Consider the following 16593-nt stretch of genomic DNA (forward strand, 5'->3'; position numbering starts at 1 on the left):
AGAACTAAATAGGTGGCACATTCCTTTTAATAAAACTATATTAGTAGTTACACTTTATTCCTGTTCACAGAAAGCAGTGATATCTGTTTAATATAGAAATGACCCTAAATGTGCCAGTGTTAACTGGAGACCCTGACATCAATTTTGGGCAGCTACAAAGACAAAATGTTGTCTTTTTATAATTCCTAAAATAAATAAATATTTGCCAGACAACTGTGCTGTATATTTGAACACAGATATTCGGAATGTGGGAACATTTTAGAGCTCATATGCGATAATTGTGCTTTATGTGAATTTTGTACCTTGTGTTACTCATTTTATACCGATATTTAGTTACACTTTCTATTATGTGCTCAAGAAAGATAATCACAGTTCTTCTAGTGGCCACTGGAAACAGACAACACGCAGCATAGAAGTCAGATTTATTTTTTTAAAAAGCTACAAATCTCTATTGTATTGTTACAACTAAAGATTATTATTTTACAGTAAAATACGCTTCTTATTGTACAGAAAATACAATGTTCAATGTTAGTTGGCCTCCATAATGAAATGAATTAAGTACCTTATATTTAATATATCAAGCAATGCCAGCTAACAGAGACACACAGAGCCCAAGCAGAGTCACATCATCAACAGATGTCCTGGTCTGGATATACTCATCATTAGGATTTCTTCTTGATCACAGTGATCCTGAATAACTTATTACTGGATCTTAGTTCTGTAATGTGATTATCTTTAATTGTTCTTTGATGTCAGCGCCAAAGCCAGAGTAGTGCAAACAATTATACCATTAGAACAAGTTAAGAGCATAAGACAGACCCTGTTTTTAAGCCTTGAATGACACAGAAATAGTGTGATCTTCTTGTCAGTATTTACATTGCTTATGTTTTGGTGTAATTTAAGCTTTGTTAAAAGATCTTGTGACGTCTTCCGGTAACATTGAAGAAGAATGTAAAGATACACCAGGAGCCCCAATACTGGTCCGCCAGCACTGATATCCATAGGCTGAGAGTTCTTGTTTGACTGCATCCACAACAGAGGGCTCAATGTCTAACAGGAGAGACACATGGATTTAGTATAGTGAAGCATAATCGGATTCCACCATGAAAGACCAGTTACTTTACTATTTTCTGGGTAATACTGCCACCTAGCAGAACACAATGGTAGTGGATCATTGCAGGTTCTTCACAGTTTAATAAAACATATCAATCTTTTTGTTTCTCCTTCCATTACATTTGTACGGCTTCACAAAATGGGAAGGGCACACTCCTCTGTCATCTATATAAAGATTCTGGTCTCTCTAGCCCCCCTGTTGACTTTTTCTATCACCTTACTCATTAAGGGTTTGTAACAATTATAGACATAAAATAAATTCATCTTTTTGAAAACACCTTTTTTGGGGGGTTATTTCCCTGTTCCAGTGGCTGTACCGGTCCTGCTAGTACTCAGCACTGACAGATCAGCTAGAGGTGCGAAAGTACACTTATTTTGCCAACCCTAGCCCAGCCACAAACAGGTTTTCTAGTCTTCCTAGAAAGGCAAGGTTTTTCCAGAAAAAGTTTGAGAATAAATAAATAAAACACGAGGTGCCAGCTGTAACTAACAGTTACCACCCCAGTGTAATACCCAAGGTGGGCACGGGCTCCGATTGCAGGTGTCTAATCAGTTAAATGCCGCAAAAAAAAAAAAACAATTATGAACCGTGTTCTATTTGTAAACTGTTGAGATATGGGAAATGTATGTTAGTAACTATTTTGGGTGGGAAAACTATTTTTTAAAAATGATTAAAAATGTTTTTTTCATAAATAAAACACCAAACATGTCAACCAAAGTTTACTACAGGAAGTCGCCGGCTACATACAAGATAGGGTCCATAGGTTTGTCCTTAAGTTGAATTTGTAAGTAAGTTGGAACTGTATATTTTATAATTGTAGTTCCAGACAAATGGGGTTTTTTTTTTGCCACAGTGACAATAAGATTTTCAAAATTTTTTTGCTGTAACGGGACCAAGAATTATCACTAAAACTTCATTACCAACTCTTTACAGCTGATCATTGCAGTCTGGGACAATAGTAAAGCTTCCAGAGAGCTTCACCAGAGGTCACTGGGGGCAGAGGGGTTCGTCTGTAAGTTGGGTGTCCTTAAGTAGAGAACCACCTGTACTAACATGAAGTACAATCTCAAAATCATTTTGGCAACTTAAAGTGTGCAAAAGTCATAACCATATAAAGTGATACATGCCTGATCACCAGAAAAAAGAGGCAGAGCCTTAACATACAAACTGACTGCATCTCGAAGGGGTTAAAACAGCCAGAATATAGTATACTAGGTATTATTATACAAGTGTTTTCTCAGCTCTACATACAATTCACGATAAGTAATAATAAGGTGCTTACCAGGTCTGAGTAAAGTAATAGCACAGCCACCACCTCCAGCTCCTGTCAGCTTACTATGTAAACCATGGGATGTGGTCGCCTGACACACTCTGTTGAGTGACGGGTGACCAACCCCAATCACATTCAAATGATGCTGATTTATGTCAATTAATTCCTGTAAACAAAAAGAAAATCAAGCCGCTGTTTACATCATATAGTAAAAAGATAAGCAATTTAGTCATTAAATATCTCTAGGACAGCAGTAATTGGATTCATCTACAACACACACAATGCACAGCCAATACACCAAATCTCCACACCTCAGCTCTATGGTAACACTAAAGTCCATATGAAGAACTATACAACAGGGCATGAACACCACACACGCCAGATGTTATATCATTTACCAAACCTGTGCGACACTGCCCCCCGGAGGACATCTGTCACATTACCTTACCTCCAATACAGAATACTGCTCTATAGTAAGCCCCTCTACTCCAGCTTGTAAGACACGCTGACACTCTTCAGATATTGCATTTATAGAGGAAAGCACCGGCTCCATGATACCTGGAAACTGGGAGAAGACAATGTATACTGTAAAGATACAATATGATGCTATAACTTACCTATTCAATGCACCGTAATGTAGACAGTTCTATTAACTCATGGAGAGGAAAATGGTCTGCAGTCTTCTTCACTTTACAAAACATGTTTTATTACTTTATAGAGAATTGTTATTGATGAAATATAAACTTATCGATCATATGCTAGAGAGCCAGAGGCGCTCAGGCTTAAAGTAAACTTAGGACCGCTAATTTATTCACACCCTGTATATTATAATTGGAGCCGGTCCTGCCCAGATATCATTCAGGCTACTGCTGATGACACCCAGCAGTCTAAGTCTTGTGCACATGCACTGAGACTTTTCTTGTGCAGGTGCACTCCGGCTCGCATGGAAAGTCTCAGTGCTTGTGCCCTACCTAGGTGATGGTAGATGTCCTTGAAATGGAAACACCTAATAAACATCTTGCAGCACTCCATCAAGCAGAGTAAAACCTTCCAAACCATTGTTCCTTTTAGGGTCAAATGTCACATAACGTTAAAGTTATATGCAAATTATTTGTGACAGATAACCAAAGTCCAAAGCTCAGCTCTGAAGTCCAGCTCTCCTCGCCTCAAAGTGCACCCTGCGCTGTGATTGAAATCCTTGACCTTAGCACTAAGCTCTTGGTATCTGAGACTTTACACAGTTTGAATCCATTTGATAGGTTACATTCTGATGACAGGTTCCCTTTAATTTTGACAGTTGAGACTATTTTAACTTGTGCACAGCACAATATTTCTTCCTTATTCATAAACAGCATATCTACTTTTTTCATGAAGGAGCTCCAAACAATTAAAAGACTACTATCAGTTCATTCACATTTCTTTTACTAAAGACACTGTCTGTAGGTGATTTATAACAGTTGCAAACAGATTTTGTTGGAAGGCCTAATAAAACATAACAATAGTCGTTGAGTTTGAGAAAAGAAAATTATGATATAACAAAGTTCAAAACTAGACCTTTATAGGCAAATAAAGAATAAGAAAGCACCTTCAGTAGCTTATCTTTTACTCCTGCTACAAGGGTCTTTGTGCTGCGTGGAACACGTGTGTTTGTGAGTAATATTTCCAGTACTGGCACCCTTGAAAAAAAGGAACAAAAAAAGGTTAAAAACTCAAGAGGTATCAATTATATTTTTGTGCAAAAAACAACAATTGGAAAGGAGAAAAACAACAAAATATTTTAAATGATTATGTAATAAAAACTTAAGATAAAAATTCAAAGTAATATTCCAAGCAAATCTGTTGCGATGTTAAAGGAAATCTTCCATTTGTTTTTATGCATTGTGAACCAAACATACCTTGAGAATGCTGTAGCTACAATGATGAAGAAACATATCTTGTTTAATCCCTTAACCGAATGGTTTTGCTCAAAAAACAGTTCTGAAATTCAGGACCTTGGGAAAGCTGGATGCAGTCTGGCTCCCGTACATTAAAGTGCTGCCTGTACTGCCCAGACAGGACTAATCAACCTGAGCTGGATGACTCATGCACAGCAACTGGGGGATGATGCAGTGATTGATTACTTTTGCCTGTCAGGGACAACACAGTGATGATGCATTCTCGGCTTATGCTAGGCAGGACAAGGCTAAAGCCGTGCAAAATTAGGGTAAGGAGAAGATCTGAGTCAGCCACAGAAGCAATGTCAATATGTTATAATAGTGGTTTTTCTGAAAAACCACTCAGTTCAGGGAATTAAACAACATTATGTTTCTGCATCAGTGTATCTACAGCCTTCTCAAGGTATGTTTGGTTCATAATGCATAAATGCAAATGGTAGATTTCCTTTAAACCTACTGCAGAGAGGAGAATGACTCAAAGGTTTAGACAACAGAAATTTTTTGTCCAATAGCCACGTGTTGATTCATTTCTAAATAGCTGTATCAGCCATATCCCATGGCATATTGAATAATATTCTAAGGCTACACGCAGATTCAGAGTGCTGATTACCTGTCAACTTTCTATAGGAAGCTGCAAATCAGCCTGAAAATAGGACTTCTGCTATCTTTTGCGCCGGCCAGCATTGTCACGCTGCAAATTTCAATAGGTATTAGTGCACATCAAATAAATGGCCAGGTACTTGAAGATTAAGGGTCCAACTTCATATGTAGAAAATGTTTGGTGTGCTTGTATTACATTTTCTACATTGTCACGCTGCAGCGCGACAGTGTGTTTGCTGCACTATGTCTAGCTGTAATAGACCTCTATGGGGACCAACATACGGCCGCAAAGTTTGCAGTGTCTCCAATTGATCCAACAAGACAAAAATACCCAGTAGTCATCTAGAATAAAAATTAGAATGATTCCTTACTTTTCATAAAAACAAATAGGAAGAATTAAAGCAAGAACTGTAAAAGTACCTTTCGATTGGATTTATCTCACCAGCCTGAAACCGTAAAGCACCTCCTAAAAGGAAAACAAAATAACTTATATTGACCTGTTTATTCAGTTCACATCACGATTAGTTTACCAACACTACAAAAAGTTTAAAACTAATCATCTCAGAGGTTAAATAACACATTAAATGGTAAAATATCCCTGTCTTTTGAAAAGAGGTTAGGACGAGGTAACTTGTTTTTCATGAATAAAAAAGATAACATGCAAAAATACAACTACCCCATCGATCTCGTTTCTATGATTTCAGCCAGGCCACCACCATAAATATAAGATGATAGCGCCATCTCATGATCTAGGCAATAATTATGATAAAACTTGGTAATAGTTACTTACCCCATGTCCCTACAGCATTGTCTACTCCGGATGGGTTCCCATGGATAACCTTCTCACCCTGAAAGGCCCAACTATTAATGAGAGTCAGCTCAGCCTGGGTCCACCTGCCAAAACAGCCACAATGTTTGGTGTAAAACAGAATTATTAAGAGAATTTATAGTTGACGGTAACTATATCTACATACCTTATATTTTCCTGTGCTAGAATGGAAATCTTTCCGGAGGTTGCTAGTAACGCAACAGCAATACTCACAGAATACGCAGCACTGGATCCCAAACCAGCACCCGTGGGCAGCTGAGACCAAACCACTATCTCCAAACTAGGCAATGCCCTAGGTGAACCAAAACAGTTTAGGGGGAAAATGTGCCCATCCAGCTAAATACACGTAAACTACTTAGGCAGTATAGTTATGTGCACAAGTTGGAAAAAGAGGATTTGGGGTAAATGATAAATTGCAGCATTGAAAGCCAACATACAAAATAGACGGATACTCTGATGGAACACATCCACATACAACCAGTAGTAAAGCCAGTTACTTATGATTTACACTTACTGTCCACAGATTGATAGGTAAAGATAGAGGAACGCAAGTACAGCAAGACTCTCAGTATCTGTGGTTCCATTCGAAAAACCTGCAAATGTCTTAAGAAAATCTAACTGTTCTGGGCTCGGACCTAGAGGTTTACTTTCTGGAGAATCTAAAACACAAGAAAGTAAAAGTAACTTACAGGCTGCACATAAATCTGATAAAATGAATTCTCATGACTCCTGTGCACAATCACAGTGTTCATTAAAGGACATCTACCACCAGGATGAAGGATTGTAAACCAAGCACACAGGTGTGTGCCCCCTCTAGCAGGATCTGCTTTTTAGTTTAGCTTCTTACACCCTGTTTTTTACAAAAAAGGGCTTCTAGAAATATGCAAATGAGTCTGAGGGGCTACAGGTTCCATAGGTGTCAAATGAGCCTCTCAGGCTCATTTGCATAATTTGCCTTTTTTTTTTTTAAACAAGGGTGTAAGAAGCTAAAAGAAGAGCGGATCCTGACAGAGGGGGCACACACCAGTATGTCAGTGTGCTTGGTCTACAATCCTTTATCCTGGTGTTAGATTTCCTTTAATGACATATTGGACGTTTTAAGGTGCAGCCAATCCACAAAAGCCCATGTAAAAATCTTAATGTGTCCTAAAACGGGGAGTAGTATAAAACTTACTATGGAATGATGGTACCAAGGCCTGAAGGTCAGAGATTTTCCAGGTCAACTTCGTCCCAATATTTGGTAGGTTAATTTCCACTGTGCTATTATCTTTGCCAGGCCTCAGCCTAAGGAATGTTCTTAAGTTTAAACCTACCGCCAAAGCCACCTACACATGGAAACACAATGCTTAGATATTATCATGGACAAGGTAGGTATTTGTATGTACAAGGTAGGGTTTTGCAATATAACTGACAGAAACGGGAGGCTAGAAAAAAAAAAAAAAGTATATCTTCTCTATAGCACTCCGTTACTGCTGCGCAATTCTCTGATGGCAACACCTATGGCTGGGCTGGAAGTGCAAGAAGTAACGTGGCTCTGTGGCAAGTCAGTGACATCAATGAGACTGGTCAGATTTTCCTCTCCTGTTTCCTCTCCTGTGACCATTGAAACTTCCGACCAAGTCTCAGGTGTCAATTAGTCATTGAAGCACCAGGAAGCCACAGGAAAGCGAGCACCACTTTTTCCAGCCCATTCTATTTTGAGATAGTTTTTTCACAACATTTTGTACTTCATATTAGTTGAAAAATATGAGTGATATATTTTGCATTTATTAAAGGGGAAAAAACATGAAAATTGATAAAAAGTTGCAAAAAAAAAAAAATAATTACATTTTCAGATCTGTATCAATGTTAGGCACTTTTCTGCACGTCACCTGGGTTTGCCAAAACGTTAGGTTATTTAAAGGGGTTGTCCACTTTCAGCAAATATTTGATATGGTTTGTGTAAGAAAAAGTCATATACCTTATGAATCAATTCCTCACAGTTTTCTAGATCTCTGCTTGCTGTCCTGCTACAAAAGCTTCTATTTTACTTCCAGTGAATAGAAATCTGTCCATGTCATGTGATGGAGGTGCATGAGCGGTTATTACCACACAACTCCTATTACTCTCTGTGATAATAACGGTTTGTGCACCTTTCCATCACATCACATGGACAGATATATATATCCATTGAAAGTAAACAAAGAAGCCTCCTTTAGAATGACAGCAAGCAGAGATGTAAAAAACTGTGAGGAATTGATACGGAAAGTATATTGGAAAAAACGTTTCCTTACACAAACCATATCAAATATTTGCTGAAAGTGGACAATCCCTTTAAGTCAATTTACTGCTGCAGATTTAACCGTTTCAGGAAAGCTTACAGGACCGGCAATGACATTGGGCAGCCCTGGCCCTGGAGTCCTTGATCGAACCCTGGGGCTGCCATGAGAACTACAGTATAAATCTTCTGCAGGATTAGGCCAAATTCACATCTATATTTTATCCTGTTTAAGGCCCTGTGCACAAGCCAAATGGGGGCCTTTGATACGGCCACACAATTAGTGACAGTAACACAGCCCCATAGGGGTCTATGGTAACCAGTCACTGTGTGGTGAGCACAGTGCCTCACCGCACCATGACCTTGGCCTCTCATGTTCCTATGGAGAGAGAATGGGTGAGGAGTGCTCACCCCTCTTCACTCCTGCAGTGGGCTGAGTGCAAAGGGCCTAACATTGATTTTCTCTCTGCATGTTCAAAGGTCCCATCACTGCACAAGTGAAATTTTGTGTGTAGGTTTAAATGTAGGTTTTAAAACACAAAGCAATTGTGCTTTGTGCGTAAAACAGCATACAGGCGAAAATCATTGATGTGTAAATACGTAAATAAGGTAAATATTGATATACGATTTTAATGATTTCATGGGTTTACATACAGAGACCAGTGTGACATTATACAATACCTTTCCATGTACCACGGCATGCTCTCCATGTAATATGACTTTCCCTGGAGCAGACACAAACAGTTCTCTATCCACCATCATTGATCCTGTAATAAGAAGATTGCAGTCAGTGTTATAGCACAGGAGATTCTGGCTCACAACCATCTACCTTGGTTCTTCTGGATTTTACTGTATTCAGTCATGTCTTAAAGGAACACTCCAGTCACAGCGGATTCATTGAATTATACCTTGTGCAGGGCCTGAGGGGAGAAGCATGACTCTAGGTTCTAGCAAGGTTCTAGGAAATTAATGAAAATGAGTCCTGCGCCATGCAATATTAAATGAATTAGCTTTTACACAGGTGTTCCTTTAAGCCATAAAGTGGAAGATAATATACTTCATGGGCCAAATTTACCAAAAACAATGCAAACTGCACTATGTGTAGTGTGCAGGGTGCGCCAGATTCAGTAATGGTGTTGCACGTTCGTCGTGAATCTGGCACCCCTGCACTGCCCTGACAGATTGCACCAATGTTTTTTGGGTGCACCTTAAAATAGGGTGTGAGACACATTTCTGCTGGACTTTCCATAATAAATATGACACATGATCCAACTATGCACCAGAACGCCCCCTTTAGGGAAGAATTTTGTGTCACGTTGGGTATAGTGCAGCAGCGACACAAAAGAGTCTAGTGTGACACAAATGTGTCACGGACACTTCTTAAATACATGTGCAAGCAATTTGCACATGAAAGAACATGCAAAGTCCAACAGAAAACAGGCGCAGGGGCTTTAGTATATCTGACCCAGTGTATTATGTTTATGCATTCATGGACAGGGGGCTAAACCCTTCCCATCTGCTTCTGGCTGACAGCATTATCCCCTTTATCATTCATACAGAGATAGCTGTCAATCAGTGGTGGGGGTAAGGTTAGAACAAAGCACTTCAATACCAAGGATGCCAAGATCACAGCACTAAGCTAGCACAGCCCTTCACCATATGTACAAGTAAGGGACCCAACACTAACATGTGGGTGTCCACGTCCACTCTATGTCTTCAGATGGGGCAGTATTAACCTATGGATGATAACATCCTCAAATGAGTAACGCAGACAAACCCAAGAGAACATAAAGATCACCCATCAGCTCTACAGTGTGTAGGTGCATAGGCAAATGCTTGTTACATGGAATTGGACAGGGTCAGAGTGCTGGGAGATGCTGCATTGAGGAGGGGAACACCAAGTCGTCAATTTAGTCATTTCCATAAGGAATCACAGAACATAAAGTTTCAAAATATTAAAAATGTGATATTTTCCTTGGCAAGCAGATTCCTAATAACTATAGAAATCGGGACATTTATCCCAATGAGGTTGATGCATAAATAAAGACCAGTGTGCTGGGCATTCCCTTATAATGGATATAACCCAGAAGAAAGATACTTTACTTGGAGAAAACCTCTATTGATTACGTTTGGCCTCCAAGTTAGTAACCAATGTACCGCACAGTATCTGTCATCTCTGCTATTATGGGACATATTACAATTTTGGAGACTTGGTGTTGTGCTGACCCTCTGTTATTCCTCCAAGAAATTACTGAATAAATTGACAACGGGGCGTAATCTGCCAAGAAAAAAAGGGTACGTCCACATCATGAGCCACCTGTGCAGATGCTGTGCTAGGAAGCAGATGTGTCCCTTACATACGTTATCATGGAGAACCACACGCACACATTACCTGTATCCAGCCGTCACTCTAGTCCTACACTCACCAACGCATGTACAAGCCACTGTCATCCCTCTCCAATCACTTTCCTCCCGCCCTCTCTCACTCAACCAATCCGCATCAGCCATTCGACTTCCGCGGTTTCCACCACTACACTGAAGCCACACCCACACACCCCATCCAATCCCGTTGAGCAGCCGCGCCAATCTCAGGTAATCGATTGCAGAACTCCTGTCCAATAAGCGTAGGCTATGTGACATAGGCAGAGTTTACTGACCAATCGGATTCACGCCAGAGCGTGGGACGAGGTGTGGGCGGGACGTGGAGTGATGGCAGTCGCTCGCTTGTTATTGCGGAGAGCCGTGCGTGGTGTGACCCGGGCAGGGCGTCTGTATAGTAGTGAGGGCGCGGAGGGGAGGTGAGACCCGGTGCATGGCACGTGTATGTGGTGCATCTGCATGATTGTCGGAGCTTCCATACAGCCAGGATACTGTGTTACAAGTGCCGCAGGTAACGAGGACAACCCGAGAAACAGCGCTGCTCTGGAGAACTGTCCAGGGTTGTCACAACCAGCAAGACATAACTTATTGGGGAAAGAATATGACACAATAATAAAGATTCCCGATAACTGACTGCTGGATCCCTGGGATGAAGTATCCGGGTGGGACATCCCAGGCTGACTACTGCCATAGGAGCTGATTAATATAGGCGCATTGTGTGTGATGTGCTGGAATTACTATGAGGTTCTGACCTTATCCGAAATTCTGGCACAACACTGACCCAGCCTAGCAATCAGCTGTGATACTTGCGGGGGCTATGGCAAATTTGGTTGGTCCGCCATGGCTGTCTGGTGCCCTAATATAAGGCAACTGGTTCAAAATGTTCAAACAAATCCCAATATCCATGGCGTGAGCTTTTTAATCTTTCACATGCCGGTGCTTTACAAAAAATATAAGCAATTGAAGGTTTATTCCAAAATTAAGTTATGGAAAAAGTAGAAGTTTTAGCTTTTTAGGAAATGAGAGTAATAAGGAAATAATTGAAGTGCAAGCTCGGAGACCTGGACATAGGGAGAATCTAGAAGAACTTTCCTAAGCAAAGTTTCTGGCTACTTGACAATGGGGGAGTCTCCCTACAAATTCTCTGTGTCTCTTTCCTTATGGCTGATTCTAGGCTTCTGCAAGTCAGGACACCCACATAGATAATATATTTTAGTATGGTATACATATACGCTATTAGATGCTGTGTATTGGGGACATGTTTATTACAAAATTCTGGCAATTGTGACATCCATTGAGGATGTGTGAAATCTGCCATTTCATGCTGTCACTTCATAATCTGCAGCATATTCATCCAGTAATAATTCCCATCTCTTCTGATTTGTATTCTTTTAGCGCCCCAAAAGGTAATAAGGCAGAGAAGATCCCAAAGATCTACACAAAAACAGGCGATAAAGGTCTCCTTATGAAATTTCAATGAGATATTAGATTTAATTGCCGAGCCTTGTAACAATAGAGTAATATATTGTGCTATTCTTTAGGCTACTCCAGTACATACACAGGGGAAAGGAGACCTAAAGATAACCTAGTATTTGAAGCATTGGGAACTACAGATGAACTGACCTCTGCCATAGGGTAAGTTGTGATGGAACATTTACAGCAGCTGAAAAGTAAGTCAGATGTATATTAGCCCTCGTGCACACTATTGTTTTATCCGCTGGTGATACGGTCATTATTTCTGAGCCTGTCTCACAGCTCCATGTATTGCTTTGGGATCATATACACAGCTGAGGATTCCTCGCCCCATTTGTCTGAGCCTAGCGCCCCTGAGGCACAACTCAGCAGGTCTGTATTTGTGGATCAGTTGCTAGATAACACAATCGTGACACTCCAAAGGGTTAAAACAAGCTTCTTCCATCATTTGCCACCCCTCTGTTTTTTTGCAAATTGGCAAAAATGGATGACGTACGGCCTGTTTTTGCAACAATATGGCTCAGACTCCAAGGAAATCCTCTTGTCACAAAGGCCACATATTTTGTGTGCAAGGGGTCTCATACCTGTACAAGATCATATTTTTCCTATAGCTGCAAAGATGGCTCGTAACCTGAGGGAGCACACAGCCGGATGCAGAGGAGAGAGAGGATGGATGAGTGTTCTTCACCCCTCTCCATAGAAAGTAGAGTGGCCACCGTGTAGTGTGACATCGTGTGCTCACCACACTGTGACCAGGTGTCATAGACTTCGATGGGGGCCACGATCTGGCTGCAAATTTTATGTCCAGATCACGGCTCCCATAATGGTCGTGTCCATGAGGCGCGGAGCACTAAGGAGTTTAAGAAAGTGCACCATAATTAAACATCAATTTTAAGCTGAGGAGACTTAATTGTCCTACTGTGACTGGTTATACTAATTCATTTTTTGATTAAAGGGGTATTCCAACAAAGGCAAGATTCTTAAATATACTTAGGATAGCAAAATAACAGTCTAATTCTCTAGTTATTAACAAAAACACAGCATTTCGCAGGTTATTATTACAAGCGGTCTCCATCAGTCTTGGTTTTGACAATATTGGTTCCCCCGGGATCCAACCGTAAATCTTCTGGCTATAGTCGGATTCTTCTCTTGAATAGATTCTCTTGTCTCTGCCTCAAGCCCATCCCCCTGCATTACAAGACCAACTCACACAGACAATTCCTGCCTGCAAGCAGCAGTGTGCAGAGGCTTACTCTACAAGTTACAGGCAAGATAAGGTCTTTATCTGGGAGGGAGTTATGTAGCAGAGCTGACTGTGTGCTATAGGTGAGTTAGCAGTGCTAAGAGTGTCATTGTGTTTTATATCCATCTTATGGATCTCATCATCTCTCTTTTGGTGTGTCAGATACTCTGTACCGTGATAATCTAAGCACAGTGCCAGCACACAGCATCTCATAGCACAGAGGGATCATTAAGTGTCTGTTTAGAGATTCCCTGTATAGGAACTAAAATAGCTAAAACTGTAAAAGTAATATTGAGAAGTAAGGGGTTGAAATGATCTTTATTGTGTAAACATCATTAGGGGATTAAAATTTGAGAACTTTCTTTCATAGGCAAACCCTTTAAGCTCAGAGTCACCACTATTAGGCTATTTAAAAATATGCAAATTGGGCTTAGGTTGCTATCTGTCACCGTGGCCCCAGGCTGTGGGTCTACCAATAATCATTCATGCTTTTTTGAGAAGTTTATCACCTCCTCTTCCCTCCCCCTGAGAGAAGGTGACATAAGCTGTATATCCTGCGCATGCAGTATGTACTCACATTGCGCAGCAACTTCAAGCTTAATCAACAGAAGAATCACCAGGACAAGTCTTCTTAGCTTAGAATTTATGTTTAATGGTGGTACATTTCCTTGAAGTTGAATTTGTATGTAACTCCTAAGAAATAATTTTGATAATTTTTACAGGTGATAATTGTAGCCTAGGACTAAAGTACAGTATATTCTCAGCATCCAGAGATCCATCTGTAACTTGGAATCCTCTATAAGTCAGGTGTCCTTAAGTTGGGTACTGCCTGTACATTGAAAATAAATGCCAACTGACAGATTGGAAGCTTTTGGCTTATGTTAGATTCATAAAGGTCTTTAGTGGGGTGTTTTCTTGAACATGTGCATTTACATGTATGTGAAGATGTTTTTGTATCTACATTCTAAGGACAATTAAAGGGAACGTGTCACCAACTCATTTCATGGTTATCACATGTTCCAAAACCCCATAACAGTAATCTCACTATAGAGTTTGTGTATCTTTTCAGTGCCTAGCAAAATGCCGGGCGTAGGACGCATGCGCAGTGAGAACTGAGACGAGGCAACACATCTCCAGCTCTCACTGCTTATGTCGGCGAGATATAGCTCACCGCTCAAAACGCCATCAATGCTTGCAGCGGTGAGCTGACGTTACGGAAATGAAGCAGATTCTAAAAACCCCTTGAAAGTACATGTATAGCATGATAGATAGGACAAGCAAAATGACAAGGAAATGCATTTACTGACAAATTATTTATGGTTTATTTTCAGGCTGGCTAAAGAATTTTGTCTAGATGCAAATCTCCAATGTGTCGCAGAACTTGAGAAGGTATTTTTTGATTATATTATGCAAGCCAGACTTTGATTTGTTGATTCTCGTTTAGATAAACATATCAAACTATGGAGATGGTGCATTTTGTAGATGAAACCAGTATTCCACCCTTGAGCTCCAAGTTTGCTGTACCATTGCCTTTTGGTTAACAGAAAATTTCCTTATATAGATACAGTGCAGGCTGCAAGATATTGGCTCAAATATTGCAACACCGCTGTCCTCTGCTAGAGAAAGCCATAAAGGTACATTTTCCAATCTTGAAAGTCTTATTCACATACACGTCACAAGCTGAACTGATGGGAGCTATACTTAGATCTGTATCAAAGGTTCCAAATATAATATCAACACAAGTGATACTTCATAATCTACTACTTGCATATTGACTCTTTATTACCTAATGGTTTGGCAATTATCTTTCAACAGTGAATACATCGTTTAATGAAGATTCTGTCCAGGAGTTGGAGCAGTGGATCGATAAATACACAGTTCAGCTTCCTCCACTGACCAGCTTTATCCTACCTGTATGTGCCACATACAGTCACATTCTAAAAAGACATACAAGTACAACATATTAGTGATCCTAACCACCGATATTTTCCTTCCAGTCTGGGGGTAAGGCCAGTGCATCACTACATGTGGCCCGTGCAGTGTGTCGGAGAGCAGAGAGAGTGTAAGAGCTTTCTCTATATAAAACATCCTTTCTGAATGTGATATGGGGGGGGGGGGGGGTCCAACCGGATGGACCTCAATTAAAACTTAAAATCTCTACAATGCATTTAAAATTTAACTCAACATTTCCCACATTTTTGTTGCCGCTAGAGGACTGGAATGGTTTTTGCTTCTAAGTTTGGATTTCACATTATTTCAGACAGACATTCTAAAATATAGAAAACTGAGATAAAGGGGATGTCTATCACTACAGTTAACTAATGTTGTGTTAATTATTCCAGAACTTTCAAGCTGCTACAAACAGGGGAGGCAGATTCCAGGGTTGGAAAATACTTGAACAGGTATAACTGAACAAGTCAACTCTTTAGTATTGCCAATATAATTTACATTCATCAGGGTATATTTATTGTGTCTTGGCATACCATGATGGTCCTGCCTCCTGACGTATCTGCTGGCCCGGCTGCTCAGCGTACAAACCAGCTTGAATGGTCGCTGGCAGTAGAGAGTCTGCAGGAACGCTGGTCTCGACCCCTTGGCGTGGATCTGAAGGAAAGGGGATAGTAATCGCGATTGTGCTCATTTCAGGGCTTGTGAAAAAGAAAACTGGCATAGAAGCCCTTATAGATCTCCTAACATTGTAGATACAAATCAACCATAATACCCATTATCCACTCAGGGCTATACATTTTTTTTTATTCTAAATGTATTGTTCTGTTGCATTTAAAGAGCCATAGGTGTGTTTTTTTTATTACCGGAATTTACTGCACCTCATACCATTATCCTAATGTTTAACAGGTTGAGCGATTACCTTTTTACGCTGGCAAGATATGCAGCCAAGGCAGAAGGCAGGCCTGAAACAATCTATACCCGAATAAACCCATGAAAAGGCTGGATTTATCATCATTACCCACGCCATGTCCAGTGGAGGGACCATACACTCATGGCTATGTCCTAAGGCTCCATAAGACAAATGTATTATTCTTCCATGGCTAAAAACACTTAAAACTTCCCAGACTTTTTAGGATGGCATCCTACAGCGAGTGTTGAGAAATCAAAATTTCATTGTGTGCCCAAACTGAAAGCAGAAGGGCACCTCTGCTCTTTCCAGGGAAAGATCACCAATATGGTTTATCATATTATGAAAATGTTACTGCAAATGGAAATTAAAATAAATTTAATAGAATTAGTGTGGTTGCCTTTTGTTTCCTCTCCATTTTTATGAAATGATGAATGAATATAAACCATAAATTCAATCTGTAACCTGAACACTCGCTTTTTGATTATCATGTAACAACATTCTGGGGGAAAATGATGGAGGGGAGCAGCAATACCAGACTAAACTATAGTTAGATTTAGCAATGTTTCTGGAGACACCATTCAGGTTTCTCTAATCCCAGACATCGCCATTAAATAACAAGATCCTTTGTGAACAG

General features: G+C 40.2%; 2 protein-coding genes across 5 annotated transcripts; one reads left to right on the top strand and one right to left on the bottom strand.

Annotated features, from left to right (window-relative positions):
- Positions 1 to 410: 410 nt before the first annotated feature.
- MVK (mevalonate kinase) lies at positions 411 to 10533 on the bottom strand. 3 transcript variants are annotated; one of them, XM_072147373.1, is made up of 11 exons: positions 10397 to 10533; positions 8686 to 8771; positions 6922 to 7072; positions 6262 to 6406; positions 5893 to 6039; positions 5709 to 5812; positions 5339 to 5384; positions 3970 to 4060; positions 2833 to 2949; positions 2397 to 2550; positions 411 to 1050 (listed from the first exon to the last, which is right to left on the bottom strand). In XM_072147373.1, the coding sequence occupies exons 2-11, from the start codon at positions 8764 to 8766 to the stop codon at positions 899 to 901; spliced, it is 1188 nt and encodes a 395-aa protein (XP_072003474.1). In that variant the 5' UTR covers positions 8767 to 8771; positions 10397 to 10533; the 3' UTR covers positions 411 to 898. The 3 variants fall into 3 exon arrangements, with proteins under 3 accessions (XP_072003474.1, XP_072003464.1, XP_072003484.1); XM_072147363.1 differs by having other exon boundaries at positions 10431 to 10503; XM_072147383.1 differs by lacking the exon at positions 10397 to 10533 and adding an exon at positions 9692 to 9715.
- A 102-nt stretch (positions 10534 to 10635) lies between these two features.
- On the top strand, positions 10636 to 16343 carry MMAB (metabolism of cobalamin associated B). Of its 2 annotated transcripts, XM_072147399.1 has the most exons (9): positions 10645 to 10802; positions 11779 to 11840; positions 11925 to 12018; positions 14431 to 14488; positions 14661 to 14733; positions 14915 to 15012; positions 15097 to 15161; positions 15442 to 15501; positions 15956 to 16343. In XM_072147399.1, the coding sequence occupies exons 1-9, from the start codon at positions 10714 to 10716 to the stop codon at positions 16041 to 16043; spliced, it is 687 nt and encodes a 228-aa protein (XP_072003500.1). In that variant the 5' UTR covers positions 10645 to 10713; the 3' UTR covers positions 16044 to 16343. The 2 variants fall into 2 exon arrangements, with proteins under 2 accessions (XP_072003511.1, XP_072003500.1); XM_072147410.1 differs by lacking the exon at positions 15097 to 15161 and having other exon boundaries at positions 10636 to 10802.
- The last annotated feature ends 250 nt before the right edge of the window (positions 16344 to 16593 follow it).

The sequence above is a fragment of the Engystomops pustulosus genome, chromosome 1 (genome assembly GCF_040894005.1).
Source record: "Engystomops pustulosus chromosome 1, aEngPut4.maternal, whole genome shotgun sequence".
Taxonomy (NCBI): Eukaryota; Metazoa; Chordata; class Amphibia; order Anura; family Leptodactylidae; genus Engystomops; species Engystomops pustulosus.